Raw genomic sequence first — 19,326 nt, forward strand, 5'->3', positions numbered from 1 at the left:
ATATCTCAAAGTTGTTTTGATTTGCATTTCCCTGATTGCTAAGGAGGTTGAGCATGACCTTAAGTGTCTTTTAGCCATTTGACTTCTTCTGTTTCAATAGATATTTTTAAAGACTTTATTTAACCTTTGGAAACCAGCAGCATTGTAGGAGCCTGTAGCACCTAGAAAACTATCAAGAATGAAATCACAAGAAATTCATTCATGAGCAAGAAAGAATTTTAAGGATTTTTTCTGAGAACAGCAGAGACATTTTAAATCCAAACATATAAAAAGTATTTCTCAAAATAAAATTCTCCAGTATATAGACATCTGGACCATATTGACCACAGCTGTATTAGGGCATACCCTGCAAATCTCCCATTTCTGACTAAATATTGATGCTTCCTTTAATGTATGATTCTGTGATATGATATTCCAGATGAGAGAAATTTTCAGAAAGAAGACAGCTGTCTATCCAGCTCTCTGTTGGAAAATGGAAAGTATCAGAGTGTTCAGCACACAGAACACTCCAGAATTTGAGTTGGAACAGAGGCCATGACGATAACTAAAATACAAATGGATAGATGGACAATAAGAATGTCCCCCCCCAAGAGAAGCACACAGATGTCCCCAGAGGTCCACAGCTTCTCATCTTAAGACTGGCATCCTTAGCTTCACCACAGTCAGAAGAGTGACCCTTATCACATGTCTGGCCTAGAGGACAATCATTTTATGGTTGTCCTTAAGAATTCTTCAGCCACAGAAAGCCTGTTTGGAAACAAATCACAGAGTACCTGGTTTTTCTTGATAGAAGAGCTAAAAACATTTCAATTGTTTGCAACTAGAAGCTAAATGACTCATAGCTCCTTCAGGAAAGGTCATACCACACAGAAATTAATGGTCATGCAATATCTTTAACTGAACTTTTTCAAGCTCCAAAGTCTAATATGTGAATAAAATAATCCTGATACTCTCTGCTAGATAGCTCTGGAAGATGGGTCTGTCTGTGTCTTTATTCAGTTTTGCATCTTTAATACTTAAATGTATAGCAAGCAAAAAAGAAAAATTTGCTTATTAAATGAATTTCAAGCTTACTCATTTGAACTTTTAACTCTCCTTTCCTGCCCTCTATGCAAGAGGGCAGTTTTATAGATAAATATCTTGTATCTCTGTCTCTCTCTATCTATCTTTTTGTCTTCTCTCTCTCTCTCTCTCTCTCTCTCTCTCTCTCTCTCTCTCTCTCTCTCTCTCCCTTCCCCCCCCTCTCTCTCTCACACACACACATGCACACACACAATCCCTACTAAAACTCCTCACTTACATTGTACCTTAAACCTGTGAAGGAGTGGGTCTGGTATCCCATAATGATCTCATCTTAACCGTGCCCCAGAAGCTTGTCATGGTAATCGAGTGAAGGATTCTCAGCTTGTTGTAATAAATGGGGCTCACTACTTTCTCCAGCTTGTATGCAGAAACTTTGACATGCAAGTATCCTGAGCACCCAGCCATCCAGAAAAAGGAGTCTTGATGACAGAGGCACAGGTTACCTTATTTTTATCCTACAAGATTCAACTTACTAGGACTGTTCAATATTTTCTTAGAGATCCAATTCTTCTGTGCCCAGCAATAGACTCCCTGTTAAACAGAAATGCATACTTTAACACAATAACACTAACAATCACAATGGTTAACATATCAGCACTGGGGACGAACCAGGCCTGTGGTAAGCAACTGTCTGTTAGGAGCCAATTTCCTCCTAAAATCATTGCAGGAACCATCACCCTGGGGAGTCTACAGAGAACCCTATACCCCTAATTGTGTTAGGAATTGTTCTATGGACAGAGCCTACCCCACACCCAGATTGGCTGATGGAGAGCTATCTGTTAGCGGAACCCACCCCACATTCCAAACTACCTAGGGAACTAGGTGTGGCAACTCGTAACTTCTTGGCCTACAGTGACCTGACCGAAGATAACCTCCTGCCTACGTGACCAACAAGGACCACGTGACCAACGTGAACCACGCAGCAAGAGCTCAGGCCCCTGTGCCCATCCCCCAACTCCTTACCCTATATAAAGCTGTACCCCATCTCTAATAAACGGAGGCTCTGACAAATGTAGCATGGCCTTCTTCTTCTCTCCTAGCCCATTTATCTTACAGATAGTTCCTCTCCGTGACCCTGGAATAACTGAACTGCCAGACGGTTACTAACCCTAGACTAGGTAACCTGTCAAGGCAATCAACAACTGTCCACCTGCCAGCCTGTCTATCAAAATCTGCAAAGTGAAGTTTTGGTACCACCATTTTTATAGATAAGTATCTTGTATCTCACAGAAGGGCAGGGGCATAGTTCAGACCAGCATGCACAAAAACCTAGATTAAATCCCTAGTGACACCACCCACCCACCAAAACACCAATGGCTTCAAGTCCCAGGCTTCGCTTTGGTAGTTGTGTGACCTTAGGAATGCTTGCTAATCTCCTGAGTTTGATTCCTCTACCTTAAGAAGGAATCAACAAAGGCATCTTCACATAGGGTTCTAGAAAGGATTAAGCCAATTCAGCAGTGCCCACTGTGTGTTAAAAGTAATTTCAACCCCACAATTCTCATCTATGACCCTGGCAGCCAAAAAGTTCTGAAATCAGATCTTCCCCTTTAACTGCTTGCATCAGATTTCCTATGTCCACAAACTTAGCCCCTAACAACAACATGAATGTATTAATTAATAGTTATTTGGGGCCTACATGTGATATGCATCTTCCTTAGCTAATATTGATGTTAGAAGCCTGTAGTCCTTTCCAAACTCAAAAAGAATCTATTTCCTCCTCCTCTTTTCTGACTCCCAGAAGCTACTCCCATCCCTTGACATCTTCATTCCACTTTCAAAGCTTAACAGTGGTGGCTTGAGTCCTCTCCCCCAGAACAGCCAACCATGGCGTCATCTTTTTAACTCTCTTGCCCTCCACTACAACATTTGAAGACATTATGATTATACTGGGGACAACCAGAAAATCCAGGAGAGGGTTCTCAACCTTAAAGTCAACTGGCTGGAAACCTTGATTCCACCTGCTACCTTCACCTCCCCTTTTACCATGCAGGGTCTTACATTTTCAGGTTCCAGGAATTTGGACGCAGGTGTACATAGAAAAGCCAATTTTTCCCTACTAAGCTGGCAGTGAGAGCTTATGTGGCAGTAAAACATGATGTGAACTGACATTGCTAATTTTTTGTCTTTAGTTTTCTCCAAGAAATGCAAACGTGCCCAGAAAAAAAAATGTTTTAGCATTTACATGGGTGACTCATAATATAACTAAGATGACACACAATTTAACTGTTGCGGAGACCTTATAATGTACATTCACTGAGCTGCGTTTCTAAACTACAAGAATCCAGGACTCTGAAATACATCCTGCTAGCACAAAGGATTTCAGCTATAACATTAAAGAAGTATGCTAATATTACAATTACAGTTGTTATTAATATCCTCATACTCTTCTCTAAAATGGAAGAGAAAATGCTCTGCTGGTTGACAGGGTTAACAGATCATGTTCACAGTGCCAATTACAAAGGACCTGAGGAATGGTCAAGAGACCTAATGTCAAAGCACATACACATACACCCCCTTGCAACTGCTTCTTGCTTTCCTTGTATCCCTAGAAAACAAATATTTAGCAACCATGGTTAAATAATTTACTTCTCTTCCTCGCCTTAGACGGGTTTGAAACTAATCAAAGTCATTAAAGGGATTAAGTAAAATGAATCATGTAAATCTGTCATTGGTCCTGGTATACAATACACACTCAATAAGTGGTATTCTATGCCCAGCTGTTCTGCGCAGGCACTGCCTTCATACTTAACACCTATGACTTTCTTTGTGAGCTTCATGAGCTTAATTGAAAATCTGTTGATTCACTGAAAGAAAAAATTTTGAAATTTTCATTTAATTTTGTTTGCATTTTATCCTGAACTACAGCAATGATGGTAAAAATCCATCTCTGGCTTTCAATCGCTAAGGCTTTCACAATACTGGCGACTTGCTAATGTCTGTATTCCACAGGTACGGAGAGCTATAAGTGACTCACCAGCTTACAGTGCCCTGGGGGGGGACCATTCCTTGGCATTATCGCTGCCTACTCCTTGCTTCTGTTCTCACCATGCAATCTCTTTCATCTTAGTTTGGTTTCCCAAGTAACCCCCACCTTTCACCAGGAGGAATGTTCTATAGAAGTTGGAGAGTAAGAAGTTAGGCCCAGAAATGTGGATTCGGGAATCTGAGACATCATTCCTTCCTTCTTCCCTCCCAACTTCCCCTTTTTTCCCCCAGTCAACCCACAAAGACAACTGAACACTTACTACTTTCCAAATGTTCTGCCAGGAACTAGAAAGGCAATTTCTAGCTAGACAAGCCCAGCTCCTGCCATGCAGACTGTACAGTGATGTGGGAATGATTTCTTATTAATAAAGAAACTGCCTAGGCCCATTTCATAGGCCAACCCTTAGGTAGGCGGAGAAAACAGAAAAGGATGCTGGGAGAAAGAAGCTGAGTCAGTGAGCCGCCATGATTCTCCTGCTCCAGGCAGAGATCATTCCTGGTAAGCCAGCTTGTGGGCCACACAGAATAATAGAAATGGGTTAGATCAATATGTAAGAGCTAGCCAATAAGAGGCTGGAACTAATGGGTCAGGCAGTGATTAAAAGAATACAGTTTCCGTGTAATTATTTCAGGGCATAAGCTAAGCTAGCCATGTGGGCGGCCGGGTGCGGGGGACGCAGCTCCGCCGCTCTTATTTCAACAGTACAGATGAGCCCACAAATTATGAATTTATTACAGCCAATTTCTCACAGCTTTAATTACAAATTGAAGTAACTGCAAGAAGGGAAAAGTGCAGAGTGATCTGAGACTATCTAAGTGTGGGGATTCCAGGAATGCTTCTTAACACGTCACACAGTAGGCAATGCCTACAGTGATGTAAAAGAACCAAATGAATTTGGATTCAGACAGTTCTTGCTATTTGCAATGTGCATGGGTTTCCTCAGCATCCTCACCTACAGAATAGTCTATTTTTTAATTTAGTTATTTATTAAAGATTTCTGCCTCCTCCCCACCACCGCCTCCCATTTCCCTCCCCCTCCCCTGATCAAGTCCCCCTCCCTCATCCGCCCAAAGAGCAATCAGGGTCACCAGCGCACACAGAATAGTCTTAAGAACATGTCATGTTCACTTTTGATCAGAAGAGATACTCGATGTCAGATACTCAATAAACATACTTGCAAGGATGCTAGAAAGATTCGATGACATATAATAGGTTACTGTTACATGTCTATAAACTTAAGTAACATAAGAAACACTCATCAAATGGTAGGTTATATCTAAAATATTTACAATATTTATATTATAATGACACATCCACACTGAGTTTCAAGAAAATGTTAAAATATTTGTAAGAAGGAAAATCAAGTTGGGAAGAAATTGGTAGTAAAATTTTATAGTTCAGATTGAGTTGAATCACATAATAGATAGCATAGTAGTAACTGCTAATCAGTAAGAAGTTAAGGACTCCAGTAGTCCTTAATCTGTAAGCCAAATAACCCTTCACATCCTCCTCCTTCTGAAGCATGGTCCTCATCCAAAGTGACCAGAACCTCTAATTACCAGCTTCCTATTCTAGGCAACAAAAAGGGAGAAAAAAAAGAGATGTTCATGCTAACTGACTTGAGAGATGCTATCAGAAATCTAAAGCATTAAAAGCTCCATTAACAATTCTTGGACCAAAATAGGATCACACTTAGATGCAAGAGAAGCTAGGAAATACTACGAAGTGTTAGCCTGAGTCTGGAAGTATTTCCATAACTAAAGAGAAAACTAAAAAGGATAGAGACCAGAATGAGCAACTGCAGAATCAGCAACAAGAGGTAAAGCCTTATTGACTTGGGTTTTTTCCTTGCCATCCCCTCACTTGGAAGGCCTCCCTGCTCTTCTCTCTAAACTCACTCATACGCTTTCCATTTGTCTGGGATACTTTCTGGTATTTTCACTGAACTAATACCACATTTCTACTGTGATATAAGAAAAGATTTACCCCTACCATTGGACCATATCCCAATTTCTATTATATTTCACAAATATACTTTTCCTGTTATTTTCTGCAAATATTATTTCTGTTTTATATTTATTTAGAATTATTTATAAATTTATAAAACATTTATATTCATATAAAACATAAATGCTATGTATACATATATAATGTATACATATATAATGCTTAAATTGGTTTGAGCGTAGTTCCATCTCTATAAACTGTATATCTTTAGACAAGTCACCTGTGCCCTCTGAACCTCTGGTTCCTCCAACAGCATCTGGAGATAAGAACAATCATTTCATAATGCTGCAAGGAGGATTAGAGGAGACTTGGCGTGTGGAAGCAATCTATGAACAGAAAAAGCAATCCTGTTAGTTAACATAAGAAGAAAATTCAAGTAGCTTGTGGGAAGTGTTACCTCCAAAAAGAACAAGGGATTCTGATTCTTCTCTCTCATTTTTCCTTTGCAAAGCTAGAAGAAGATTCCGACAATTCTTAAAATGTATGTACAAGCTGAAAATTAATATAGAGTTGAAAAAGAACAACTTCCTTCGAAGAGAAAGACAATCTGGAGATGCCAGACTACCCCTGCACTGCTGATCACAGCAGAACTAATGCCAATAGCCAAACTCAGATCATCGAAGGCAATGACTCATAGAACCTGGCAGGGAAGCAAGACTTCAGCCAGACACCAGTCAGAACTAAACACTGTGGCTCTTGGAAAAGCACCAGATGACTTCCTGTAACTGTGAACAACCTAAAGATGATCCCTGTCCCTACACTGGGAGCTAAACACCAGGGGCTGCTGACAGTACTTAGACAATAACTACATCTGCTCAGATTAATCATACATCTCAAAGACAGCCAAATGCACGTTACAAGTTGTCATCAAATAAAGACTTTTGTTTCTTTTGCTAAAAAATGACCTGTTTGTGCTAAGAAATGCCTAAGTGTATATGAATGCTTTAACAATAATTTTAAACTCAAATTCCAACTCCAGTTCAGAAAGCAAACATTACAGTACCCCAGAAGCATGTCAGTTGGATTACAATCTCTTCCGAGGTAGAAATGACAATTATTCTTGTCTTCCTTAGCTACATACCCTCCTTATTTAAGTCACCAATAACACACATCCCTACATGGCATTGTTTATTACTTTTCTTGTGCATGGAATCACATGTATTTACTCTTATGTACTTTTTCCTTCTGGTCAACATTATGTATATGACTCCGCAATATTCATTGTTAAAATGATACGACATATAAAATTTGATTTAATCAGTGCTGTATGTTTTCGTAAGTTCTCAAAGTGGGTCTGATTCATAGTCAATTTATTCAACTATCTATAGATACCACAATTTATTTACTAATTCTATCATTGACACATATGTGAGTTATTCATCTAAAGCTCAGCAATTTTAAATTAATGAGTACTATAAACATTTTTATAGAATGCTGTTGATAGACAGTAGTCTCTCTTATATATACTTGTAATTGATTAATAAAGTTATAGTGCATATATGTCCTCAGTAACATATGACAACAGTAAAAAATGTTAAATGGTCTATCAGCTTACAGTTTCACTGCTACATATGACAACTCTCTTTACTCTTCATTCTTGCCAATATTTAGTATTTTTTCAGACATTTCATTTATTGATCATCTGGAGAGGTGGACATTTTTCAGCTTTCTAACTTAAGATCAAAGTCAACTACTGTGCAACATAGTGGTACATGCCTGTAATCTCAGCACTTGGGAGGCTGAGGCATGTAAATTACCAGTTCAGTGGCAGATTAGACTGTGTTACAAGATCCTGTCTCAAAAACAAATAGGTAGAACAAAAAAAACACCCATTAATGAACAGAACTTCAAATATGAACTCAGCTTCACAAATACAAACAGTGCTTAGCAGCAGAGACCAGAGATACATTCCAAGGAGTACATTGTCAGTCAGTTTCATCACTATGGAAACACATTATTTACCCAAATTAAAATGATCACATAGTAGTTTCAAAGAAAATGGTCCCCAAATGAAGAGGCACTATTAAGTGGTGTGCCCTTACTAAAGTAGGTGTGGCCTTCTTGGAGGAAGTGTGTCATTGTGAAGGCAAGATTTGAGGTCTCATATATGTACAAGTTATTGCCCAGTGACTCAGACCACTCTGTGTAGCCTGCTCAAGATGTAGGACTCTCAGCTTCTGCACCAGAACCATGTCTGTTTGCACACAGCCATGCCCACTGCAGTAAGAAGGCCACTTGTTGGTTCCCAGCTGCTCGGCCCCAAAATAATCACAGAGAAACTGTATTCATTAAATAACTGCTTGGCCCATTAGCTCTAGCTCCTTAGTTAACCCATTTCTATTAATCTGTGTATCACCACATAGCAGTGGCTTACCGGGTAAAGTTCCAGCATCTGTGTTTGGCAGGGCTACATGGCTTCTCCCTGACTCCACCTCCTTTCTCTTAGCATGCCATTTAGTTTTCCCTGCCTACCTCTATTCCCTGCTCAGGCCCAAGACAGTTTCTTTATTAACCAATTGTGTTGACAGCATACAAAGGGGAATCCCACATCACCTTCCCTTTTCTGTTTAAATAAAAAGGAAGGTTTTAATTTTAACATAGTAAAATTACATGTAATAAAACAGGTATCAAACAAGAACTACAGTTAGAATATTTATATCTACTTTATCTTTTATAATAACCAAGAAAAACTATAACTATAAAAACTATAACTACAACTAAAACTATAACTCTAACTTCAACTCCATCAAAGACTTCAGAAGGATATAATATTACCTAAGTAAACAGGAAGTGCATTATAAGCAACTCCTGAAACTCTAGAATTGACAGAGACATCCCGCTGCCTGGACAGCCACCCAAAGTTCTTCTGTACCATTGGGACATCCATCTTCAGCCTACAGGCCCATAGTATCCAGCAGACTTTTCCACAAAGCAGGAAATTTCAAAGACACTTCCACCTGTATTGGCAATTTGTCAGTCGCTTTCTTCTGTGTTCTTCGGAATGTCTGGCTGACTATTTCATGTAGCGAGAACCCTGAAGAACAATTTCACCTTCAGGCAAGTTCAACAGTCATTTTTCTCTCAGTCCTACATGTCCAGTTTATCAAGCAATCCAGGCAAGAGCAGATTTTTTTCTCCCCAATGGCTAGCCAACTCTATAAAGAGCCTCTTTGATGCCCATCTTCCTCTTTAAGTAATTGGTGCTGCCAGGAGCAGATGTGTCATGAAAAGTCCTAAGTTCTTAAACATTTTAAATACCATATTCTGTAGTTTTTGAAAGGTTTGAAGAATGCCTATTTAACTGAAATATATCTCTACATATCTAGAAAACCTAACATGACTACACACTTGACTATTATACTTGATTATCTATTAACCTATATTTCTTAATTAAATATTTCATTTTTAAGTGAGCTATACAAACACAATACCTTAATCAAAAGCAGAAATATATATATAAGAAAATTGATCTTATATTTGTATCAATAGAACAAGATCCATACCAATGCAAATTTTCATAGCATATTCCCCTTTAAATGTAAACAAACATTTATAAACAATATTTGGGAATTTGGTGTAGTTCTTCTCCAAACTACTTCCTGCTGTTATTGAGCAAAGTAATTTTTGAGGGGTGCTTAAGGCAATCTTTTAGGAGATTCTCTATCTTTATGTGGCTTATTATTTTTTTACTCCTTTGATCTATGACTGTCTGAACTGTCTCTTTAAAGACTTTACCTTTTTAACCGTTTATTTCTTTTCCAACTCTCTATATTCTTTTTCTTCTCTCTCCCAAGCCTATGTACATTTATCCAACACTGTGACCCATTCAGAGGTCTTTTCCATCTGGATTTGTCTTTATTGCATATCTGTAATTATTTTTCAAGCACTCCTTAAAATGCTAAGCACTTCTTAAAAACTTAATCCATGGCATTACTAGGGTATATAGAGCAATGCCTGTTTGCCCCACGAGTCCAACATGGAAGAACTGTTCTCAACTCTCTGAGAGCCATGCACAGTGCTCCTTCTCTAGCCACACAGCTGGTCCATGTTGCCACCAAGCAAGCTGTATCATATTGCTCACAAACCCCATTCAAATGCTCTCCTGAAAGAACCAGAGGTCACACTGACAGCACGGCTTAGAAAGCTGGCATTTTTAAAACAGCATGGCTTTTTTCTGCTATTACTGAATCAGGGAGACCTTTCTTAAAGGAGATGCAGCATGCCACCAGCAAACAGTAAGAGGCTGTGTTAAACTCTGTTTTTGCGTCTAGAATTCCTTTATAAGTACTTTCAGAGCATACAGAGGGAAATCCCACATCATTCCACCATGATGATAATGGAATGAACCTCTGAAAATGTAAGTGAAGCACCACAATTAAATGCTTTTCTTTATAAGAGTTGCCAAGGTCATAGTGTCTCTTCAAAGCAATAGAAACCCTAACTAATATAGAAGTTGGTACCAGAGGCTAGGGTATTGGAGTAATAGGCCTGACCATGCTTTTTGTTTGAAGGAATTTGGACTTTGGTACTTTGGGTTAAGAGAGCAGAGGACTGCTTTAAACACTGCTTAATGGATAATACTAGTAGGAGCTTGGAAGACAAAGGTGCTGATAATAATTTGAACCTCCAGTAACTGGTTCAAGAGGTTTCAGATAAGAATTTTATTATATTGCCTAAAAATTATTCTTGTGATATTTGATGAATATTGCGTCTGATTTTTTTGCCCTTGTCCAAAAAGTTTGCTTGATGCTAAAGTGAAGGGTTTTGAATTCATTCTCTTGGCGAGGGAAATCTCCAAACAGCCTAGTATAGGCTCTGTTTTGTGGTTACTAGCATCAACTCCAATAAAAATATATAATAAAAAGAAGCAAGCTGAGCAAAGAAAAATATTTGAGGAGAAAATGAGCACCAGGAAGTAGAATGGGGCTAAATTCTGTTTTCAGGAAGATAAAATGAAATAAAGGTAATGGTGACCTCAGGGCAAGATCCTACCACCTAAGTTTCCAATTTGTGAAAAAAAAATTAAAGAAAAACTTACAGCAGGGTATAGTGCTATACTCCTTTAATACCAGCATTTGGAAGGCAGAGGATGGTGGATCTCTGAATTTGAGGCCTGCCTGGTCTACATAACAAATTTCAGGACAGCCAAACTTAGTCATTGAAAGACAGAAAGCTAGGAAAAATATAATTGAACAAGGCCGTCATGTTCCCCCAGCCAGCAGCAGAACTTAGCAGCTTCAGCCGCTGGCTGTAAAGGCAAGGATAGAAGAAAGGAGTCATAGAACATTTCTCTGTGACTAAGGAAAGCTGCTGAGGCCAGGCATGTGTCAGGGGTGTCTTTGAATGGAGGCCTAGAGAGGCCATTGCATGAAGCTGTGAAGTTGAAACCTGGATATCTTGGGACCCCAAGATGTTAGAGATGCCAGAGCCATGGATACCTGCTGAAGAGAATGCTAACAGGAAGTAGAACCAGCCCAAGAGAAAGAAGAGTGTCGCAGTCAACAAAGCTGAAAGGAGCTGGAGATCTGAAGAGTCTTGACATCAGACATGTGGGACAGTAATGCATATTCTGTGCTATTATATATTGGAATTATATGATCTGGTTTTGATTTTGATTTTATAGGAGATTGCAGTTAAAGAGATTGCTTAAATCTCAGAAGAAACTTTGAACCTTAAATTTTTAAATGAGTTAGAGACTTATTGACTATGGGGACTTTTGAAGTTGGACTGAATTCATTTTTGCATTATGATATGCTACAAGCCTTGAAGGGCCAGAGGACGGAATGTGGTGCTTTAAAGAAAATAACCCCTAAAGGGAATGGCACTATCAGGAGGTGTGGCCTTGTTGGATGAAATATGTCACTGTGGAGGCAGGCTTTGAGGTCTCATATATGCTCAAGATACCACCCAGGGACTCAGACCACTTCCTGTTGCCTGTATATCAAGATGTAGCCAGCACCATGTCAGTCTGCACACTGCCATGTTCCACCATGATGATAATGGACTAAACCTCTGCAAATGTAAGTCACCCCCAATTAAATGTTTTTCCTTTATAAGAGTTGTCATGGTCATGATGTCTCTTCACAGCAAGAAAACCCTAAGACAGGCTATAACATCCCAAGGTGATATAATTTTATGAGACTAAAATTACACATGCAGCACATCACTGATTAAAATGTTGTGATGGGGTTGGAGAGATGACTCAAGGGTTAAGGGCATTGGCTCCTCTTCCTGAAGACCTAAGTTCAATTCCAAGCACCCATATGGCAGTTCACATCTGTCTGTAACTCCAGTCCCAGGTGATTCAACACACACGTGCTATACAGTCACACATGAAGGCAAAACACCCATTCATATAGCATAACATCTTGACATGCTGGTATGCAGAATATAACTGGATATTATTTAATGGTTTTTCTTGGAGTAGGGCTGATACAAGAAAGCATTTAGTATCCTGGAAAAATAACAAAACATAACAAAAAATCAATATAACAATACACAATCAAGAATGTAGAGAGCAAAACATAATATTCTACAAGATGTGGAGGAGCAAGGCAGAGACAAATCACGGTCCTTGTAGATATGCTTAGAGTGTTTTAATTTCATCCCGAGTGAAACGAAGAGCCAATGATGGGTTTTAAACAAGAAATTTACATGATGCTATTTCTATATTTGTATGTTTAAACTATTTCAGGCACATTCACTTTTAGCGGTAATGAGGTTTTCAGATGTTTCAGACCAATGTTTCCACTTAAAAAACTGCAAAAAGTCTGATACAATACAAAGTGCTCACACACCTTCTTGTAGGTATCACAGAGCTGTAAAACAGTAGGACTTCACGACTAAAAGCACTGTAGAAGACAGGAAGGTAGGCTAAAATCCTCTTGAGTCATTACCCAAAACTGAGTCAGGCTTAAAGGGCTGAGGATCCAGGGAAGAGCCTAAACAAGGAACTGCTTTCTTTTTTCTTTTTTTTTTTTTTTGATCTCTACATTTTTCTCTGCTCTCCTCCCATTCTCTCCCCTCCCCTTCAACCCTTTCCCAAGGTCCCCATGATCCCAATTTACTCAGGAAATCTTATCTTTTTCTACTTCCCATGTACATTATATCCATGTATGTCTCTCTTAGGGTCCTTACTGTTGTCTAGGTTCTCTGGGATTGTGATTTGTAGGCTGTTTTTCTTTGCTTTATGTTTAAAAACCACTTATGAGTAAGTATATATGATAATTGTTTTTCTGGGTCTGGGTTACCTCACTCAAAATGATGTTTTCTAACTCCATCCATTTGCCTGCAAATTTTAAGATGTCGTTATTTTTTTCTGCTGTGTAGTACTCCATTGTGTAAATACTGTATAATACTCCATTTTCCTTATTCATTCTTCAGTCAAGGGGCATTTAGGTTGTTTACAGGTTCTGGCTATGACAAACAATGCTGCTATGAACATAGTTGAGCACATGTCCTTGTGGCATGGTTAAGCATCCTTTGGGTATATACCCAAAAGTGGTATTGCTGGGTCTTGAGGAAGGTTGTTCCCTAATTTTCTGAGAAATTGCCACACTGATATGCAAAGAGACTGTACCAGTTTGCACTCCCACCAGCAATGCAGAAGTGTCCAAGGAACTGCTTTTAAGAGTCAAAAACACCAGAAGAGCTTTTGGCAATCTTCTTGAACAAGAGAGACAAAAATTAGAGACTTGAGAGACCAAGAACCCAGTGAGAATGGAGAACTAGAAAACCATGCAGGCACTAATCTGGCTTTCCACTCAAGACATTTGCTGAATTCTGGAACAGAGGCGAGCAGGAGGCTAAGAAGGATAGAGCTTCCATACCAAAAGTTTCCAGTGGGAGTTTTGACAGTCTCACAGTTCTCAAGAGACTAAAATATAAGTAAGTCAGAGAGTCACTGGGAACACCCAAGTCTCTGAACTGAAATCCTAGGAAGGCTACAGCCTAGAAAGGGCTATCTGCCTGTGGCAGCATTTCATCAGTAAAGCACAAGTTAAGGGGACAGCTTGCCGTGTTCACCTTTATTGTCAATAATGATTTTAAATCACAAAAGAAATATTTTCCAGTTGCATCAAAAAAAAGTGTTTCAAGAAAAAAAGGTGTTTCCAGTATTTTAGAGATGCCAGGAACATGGGACATCCAGCAGGGAAAGCTAAAATCACAGAGTGGAACTGATGGCCTCTCCCCTAACCAATGGAAGAGTCTGTACGTGATATCTGCAGCATAATCAGAGGAGCTGAACTGCTTAAGGCTGTTGGAGCCCAGGTGATTCCATCATGAGTCCCAGATGGCAGATATGGAGCTAAAGGGTTAGGTGTTTGCCCTTAATGTTTTCAGTCTTGTTCTGATCCGACTGACTATTCCTTACTATCCTCCTAGTTCTCTGTTTTGGCACGTGAATGTTTACTCTCTTCCACTGTATATTCAAGGCATAGACAGTGTTTGTTGTTGCTGTTGTTGTTGTTCTGTGCTAAGAAAAGCACAAGGGAGCTTTGCAGAATGATGAAACTGTATCTTTCCTAGGCTGTTGATCACATGGGTTGTAGTGGACATTTAGGATTTATCTAATAGCCACTTGCCATTTCATAGCTGTAATCCAACATTTGGAAAACTGAGGCAAAAGGATTATAAATTCAAATTCGGCCTGAGCTATGTAATAAGCCTTTGTTTCAAAAGAGAAAAAAGGGAAAACTTTGTGTATTTTATTGTACCTAACTTTATCTTAACTATGATTTTTTTTTGTTCCTTCCCTGCAGTCTCTCTCACTCTCAGGAGTTCTTTAGCACTTTTCATTAATAAATCTATGTTCACCCTGATGATGACGATAATAATAACAGATCATTATAGATTTTTCTTAAGAAATGGATGGGGATGGGCAAATGAAACTAGAGAGACAAGTTCAAACACTGCAGCAGATCTGGTAATATTGAACTCACACACTGAACAGTGAAGAAGGAAATACAGATGTTGACAGTTCTTTGAGCTTAACCAAGAAGTGGCATAAAAACCAGAGAAGGAAATAAGTACAAAATGATGAATTCTTAAATTCATCTGAAAGTTGAATTTAAGACGGAAGTTGACCTCGTCGAGAAGAAAAGACAAAAACAGACCAGAGTATAAGCATTAATAAAAAGCTAAGTCTTTGAGAAGGGACATGGTGATATTTTGTTTGTGCTCTAACAAATAGCTTGCCTGAAGATCGGAGGGTGGAGCTAGCCGCTAGTTAACCATAGGAACCAGGCAGTGGTGGCACACACTTTTAATCCCTTCACTTGGGATCTCATGCCTTTGATCCCAGTACTTGGGAGGCACAAACCTTTAATCCCAGCAGTAAGGAGGAGAAAACAGGAAGTGATGTGGCTGGGCGGGGAGAGGACTATAAGGCAGGAGAAGACAGGATCTCACCCCCTTTTCAGGCTGAGGAGCTGGCAAGGTTAGAAGTGCCTATATGGCTTGCTCCTTTGTCTCTCTTATCTTTCATCATTTACCCCAATATCTGACTCTGAGTCTTTGTTATTAAGACCAATTAGAATTCACACTACAAAGGGATAGGATGCAAAGAGAGTTTTCTAATATAATGGTTACTACTTTTTTTATGAACATGAGTCATTCTCTGAAAGAGGTGTAGGATGGGAATTTTCAGGCCTATGGAGAATAACATGGTTTTGCATTAGAAAGAGCTGGGCAGATGTAGGATTCCCCTCTGTATGCTGTGAATATGTTTTATTACCATTGGTTATATAAATAAAGCTGTTTTGGCCAATGGCTTAGCAGAGCAAAGACAGGTGGGGAAACCTAAACAGAGTTAAGGCAGAGAGTAGGCAGAGTCAGGGAGATGCCATGTACCTGCCGAAGGAGAAAGACACCAGAACAGAACCTTACCGGGTAAGCCACAGCCTCGTGGCGGTACACAAATTAATAGAAATGGGTTAGTTTAAGATGTAAGAGTTAGTTAATAAGAAACCTAAGTTATTGACCAAGCAATGTTGTAATTAATATAGTTTCTGTATGATTATTTGGGTCTGGGCTGCCAGCGAAACCAATGAGTAATCTCTGCCTACTCAGGGCAAGTAGTCCAACATGGTAGGCATGGTAAAGAAAACTTTCAGGTTTCACTTTGGCCAGTTATACCTCCAACAGATATCCAAAAGTATACAATAGCATAGTGTGAGCCAAAAAGAATAGTGTTACTCGTCCTTGGTTGCCCTTGTGAAGTACAATGCCACCTATTTTAGTTACTCGGGGAATAGATGAAGAGTAAATTGTTTTGAAGGTACATTCTGTGTCATCTGGCATGTCCCACAGCAGAGCGGAAGGAACTACTTCTTTCTGAAATAATTCACCTTAATTATAAATGTATTTTTAATTCTTCTAACGTTTAGCATTGAAAGTTCTTGGGAGAAAAAAAATTAGTATTTCTGCCAATTTCATCAATTCTTCATTTTATCTAAAAAAATAATATGCAGATCTAAAATTCTATTAGGTGGGAATTCACCAATGAGTCAATTCTTGAAGGACAAAAGATAAAATATAGCCTACATTGGCATAACTTGTAACAGTCACAAGGATATAGTTAATGACAAGCTGAGATCTTGCCAAGAAGAATTAACCTGTATGCTGTCTTCAGGATATCCTGATAGTAACAAATTGCATGGGCACACAGAGTGAAGGATACCTTTAGCCCAAATATAGGAATCACAGGGTGATCTCAGCCGAACCTGAATGTGCCCACAGCCACAGAAGCACCAGCGGACAAGTGAGCACAACATGCTGTTTATCATTTTCCAATTACAAGATGAAGAAAGGCTTATAACGCGATCACTCGCATCACGAATTGGTATTTGTTTTATGGCACTAAGGTCCACTTACAAGGACTCCAGTCATGGGAGAACTGTTTCTGGTTGGCTGAGCAGTCAGTGTCTGTACATGTCACTCGTGGATGTACTTATTATGTATATCAAGTGCACACTCTGAGCTCCTGTTGCCACAGCCAGACTGTAAACGCATATGTTTTTGTCATTTTTAACTACAGTAATTCAGAACTTCAGCTGCCAAGTTTGGTGACAATATTCTCACATCGGCAGTTCATGCTCCAGACTTAAAATAATTCCTTGTTTGCTGTCAGAAGCCCCTGTCATGACAAAAAAACATCAGGATCATTTTTTTTAAGTCTAAATCACTACCTAAATACAACTACAATGTTTTTCCTGACAAACATTCCCTTTCCTATCGTTACCTTTATTTTAGTAATGATAAATGCTGGTCAAGCAGCAAAGTAAAAGACATTTCAAACACAACAAACCACGTACAGCAGTGTTTTCAAGGAGAAATGGGGAAGAAACCTTAGCTACACGCCTGTGCATCCTCAGAGGCACTGTCATCTCAGAAGCAGAGGCATCAATTATTCTCCGCAGGCTGAAAGAGCTGCGCATTTGAAGGTTCCGCGGGTCCACTAAGAAAAGAGGCAGCTATTTCTGTTTCATTAAACACAACAGGGTATAGTCCTGTGCTGGGTTGAAGTCACCAGCAGAATTCAACTGTGGGTATTGAGGTTTCATATTTTTCAGTTACAAATGAAACTGAATTGTTCTGTAGCCAGAGAGTATTGAAACTATACTCCAAGTTGTCATTTGCATATGTCTAAGGCCAAAGAGCAGCTCCACCTCAAAATCCTACACCCTTAGAGTCTGAAGAAACTCCAAGGATGGTCCTACACCAACCCCAAAGCAGCGTTTTTGTTTTTTGTTTTTTTCTTTCCCCAGCATCCCCGAAAGATGGTCAACCACTGCTTCATTGCTCCACTGGGGGAGTTCTCGAGATCAGAGTCCTAGATTCCCAAGGAATATGACGAAAGACTAGAACCAACCTTTAAGACAGGAGTAAGGCTCCAGTCCGTAAGCTTGCAGGAAACTAAAACCAGACTTTCATGAGAACAAAATTCAGAATTAGCATTCGTAAGAGTGCAGGGTTTAAGAACCCAGTGCTAGAGCCAGTCAAAGGCCTTACTTCATCCTCCAGAGTCTGGGAAGCACGGTGCCTTTTCCCTCTTAACTGATTTCTTAAAAAGAGAAATTATTTTGTGGGTCACAGCAATGGTTTGTCAAGCTAGAGAGCATCAAACCAAATTCTTTTAAAAATAAATAAATTTTTTTTTAAAAAAAAAGGGACCCCCTGATGGAATTGTTGGTGCTTTAAAAACTCTGGTCTTAGAATCATCACTACACTAAACCAGAAACAGTTCAAGGATTCTTTTAAAGGTGTGCTTAGTCTGTGCTTGAAGTTGCCTGGTTGGTGTAAGGGAATGGGTGCGGGGTTGTATTTTAAGCTCAGCCCTTCATCCCACGGTGAAGTCTGGCTTTATCCTCCCAGAAAAGGCTGGCGCGGGCTCAGCGCCCTGCACATCCCCAGCGGAGCCTGGGACCGGGTCGCCTGACCCTTACCTGTCGATGCTGATCACGCACAGGGTCATGATCGAGGCCGTGCAGCACATGACGTCCATGGCGATGAAGACGTTGCAGAAGAAGTGGCCAAAGATCCACTTGCCCCCGATGAGGTCTGTGACGCTAACGAAAGGCATGACCGCCACGGCCACCGAGAGGTCAGCCAGCGCCAGAGACACAATCAGGTAGTTGGAGGGCTGGCGGAGCTTCTTGACGAAGCACACCGAGATCACCACCAGGCAGTTGCCCGCGATCGTCAGCAGCGTGATGAGCGTCAGGATGGAGCCGATCACAACTTTCTCGACTCTGCCGTAGTTGATCTGCTCCCCGCAGCCGGAGACATTGTCCGGGGGCGCGTCCCAGGTGGGCGCGGGGCTAGCTGTCACCTCCGGGATGCCACTCAGCAGGTGCGGCATCCAGGAGCTCACCACTGAGTGGGCGCCACCGTCGGGGCTGAGGTCCTGCAGCCTGCGCCCCACCTCCGGCAGGATAAGCGAGCGGAGGTGGCCGTAGAGGTCGGGGCGGCCGCTGCTGTTAACGTCCATCATCGTGCCGAGCGCCGCTGCCCATGGAGCCGGCACCCCAGCCAAGCGCTCCGGCTGCCGGCCCCGGGGCTGGATTCACCTTGCCCGCTCGGCTCTGCGCGGCCCAGCCATGGGGGCCGGCGCTGGCCACTGGGGGGCGCCCGGCTCGGCCTGGCGACCCCGCACGTCCCAGGGTCCCCCAGCCGCTGCGGGTGACGCGTGGGCGAGGACTCCCCGCGGGAGGCGCCAGCGGTCCCCGACGGGCGCGCAGGAGGCG

At 40.7% G+C, this 19,326-nt stretch overlaps 1 protein-coding gene across 2 annotated transcripts in view; it reads right to left on the bottom strand.

Moving 5' to 3' along the window:
• Positions 1–19,320, bottom strand: part of Htr7 (5-hydroxytryptamine receptor 7) — an 87,132-nt gene extending 67,812 nt beyond the window's left edge. For both annotated transcript variants that reach the window (XM_005352170.2, XM_026781739.1), the window contains exon 1: positions 18,526–19,320. In XM_005352170.2, the coding sequence (XP_005352227.1) occupies positions 18,526–19,073 (548 nt within the window). In that variant the 5' untranslated portion in view covers positions 19,074–19,320. The remainder of the gene's footprint in view (positions 1–18,525) is intronic.
• Positions 19,321–19,326: the final 6 nt, after the last annotated feature.

Source organism: Microtus ochrogaster, chromosome 8 (assembly GCF_000317375.1).
Source record: "Microtus ochrogaster isolate Prairie Vole_2 chromosome 8, MicOch1.0, whole genome shotgun sequence".
NCBI classification, from domain to species: Eukaryota; Metazoa; Chordata; class Mammalia; order Rodentia; family Cricetidae; genus Microtus; species Microtus ochrogaster.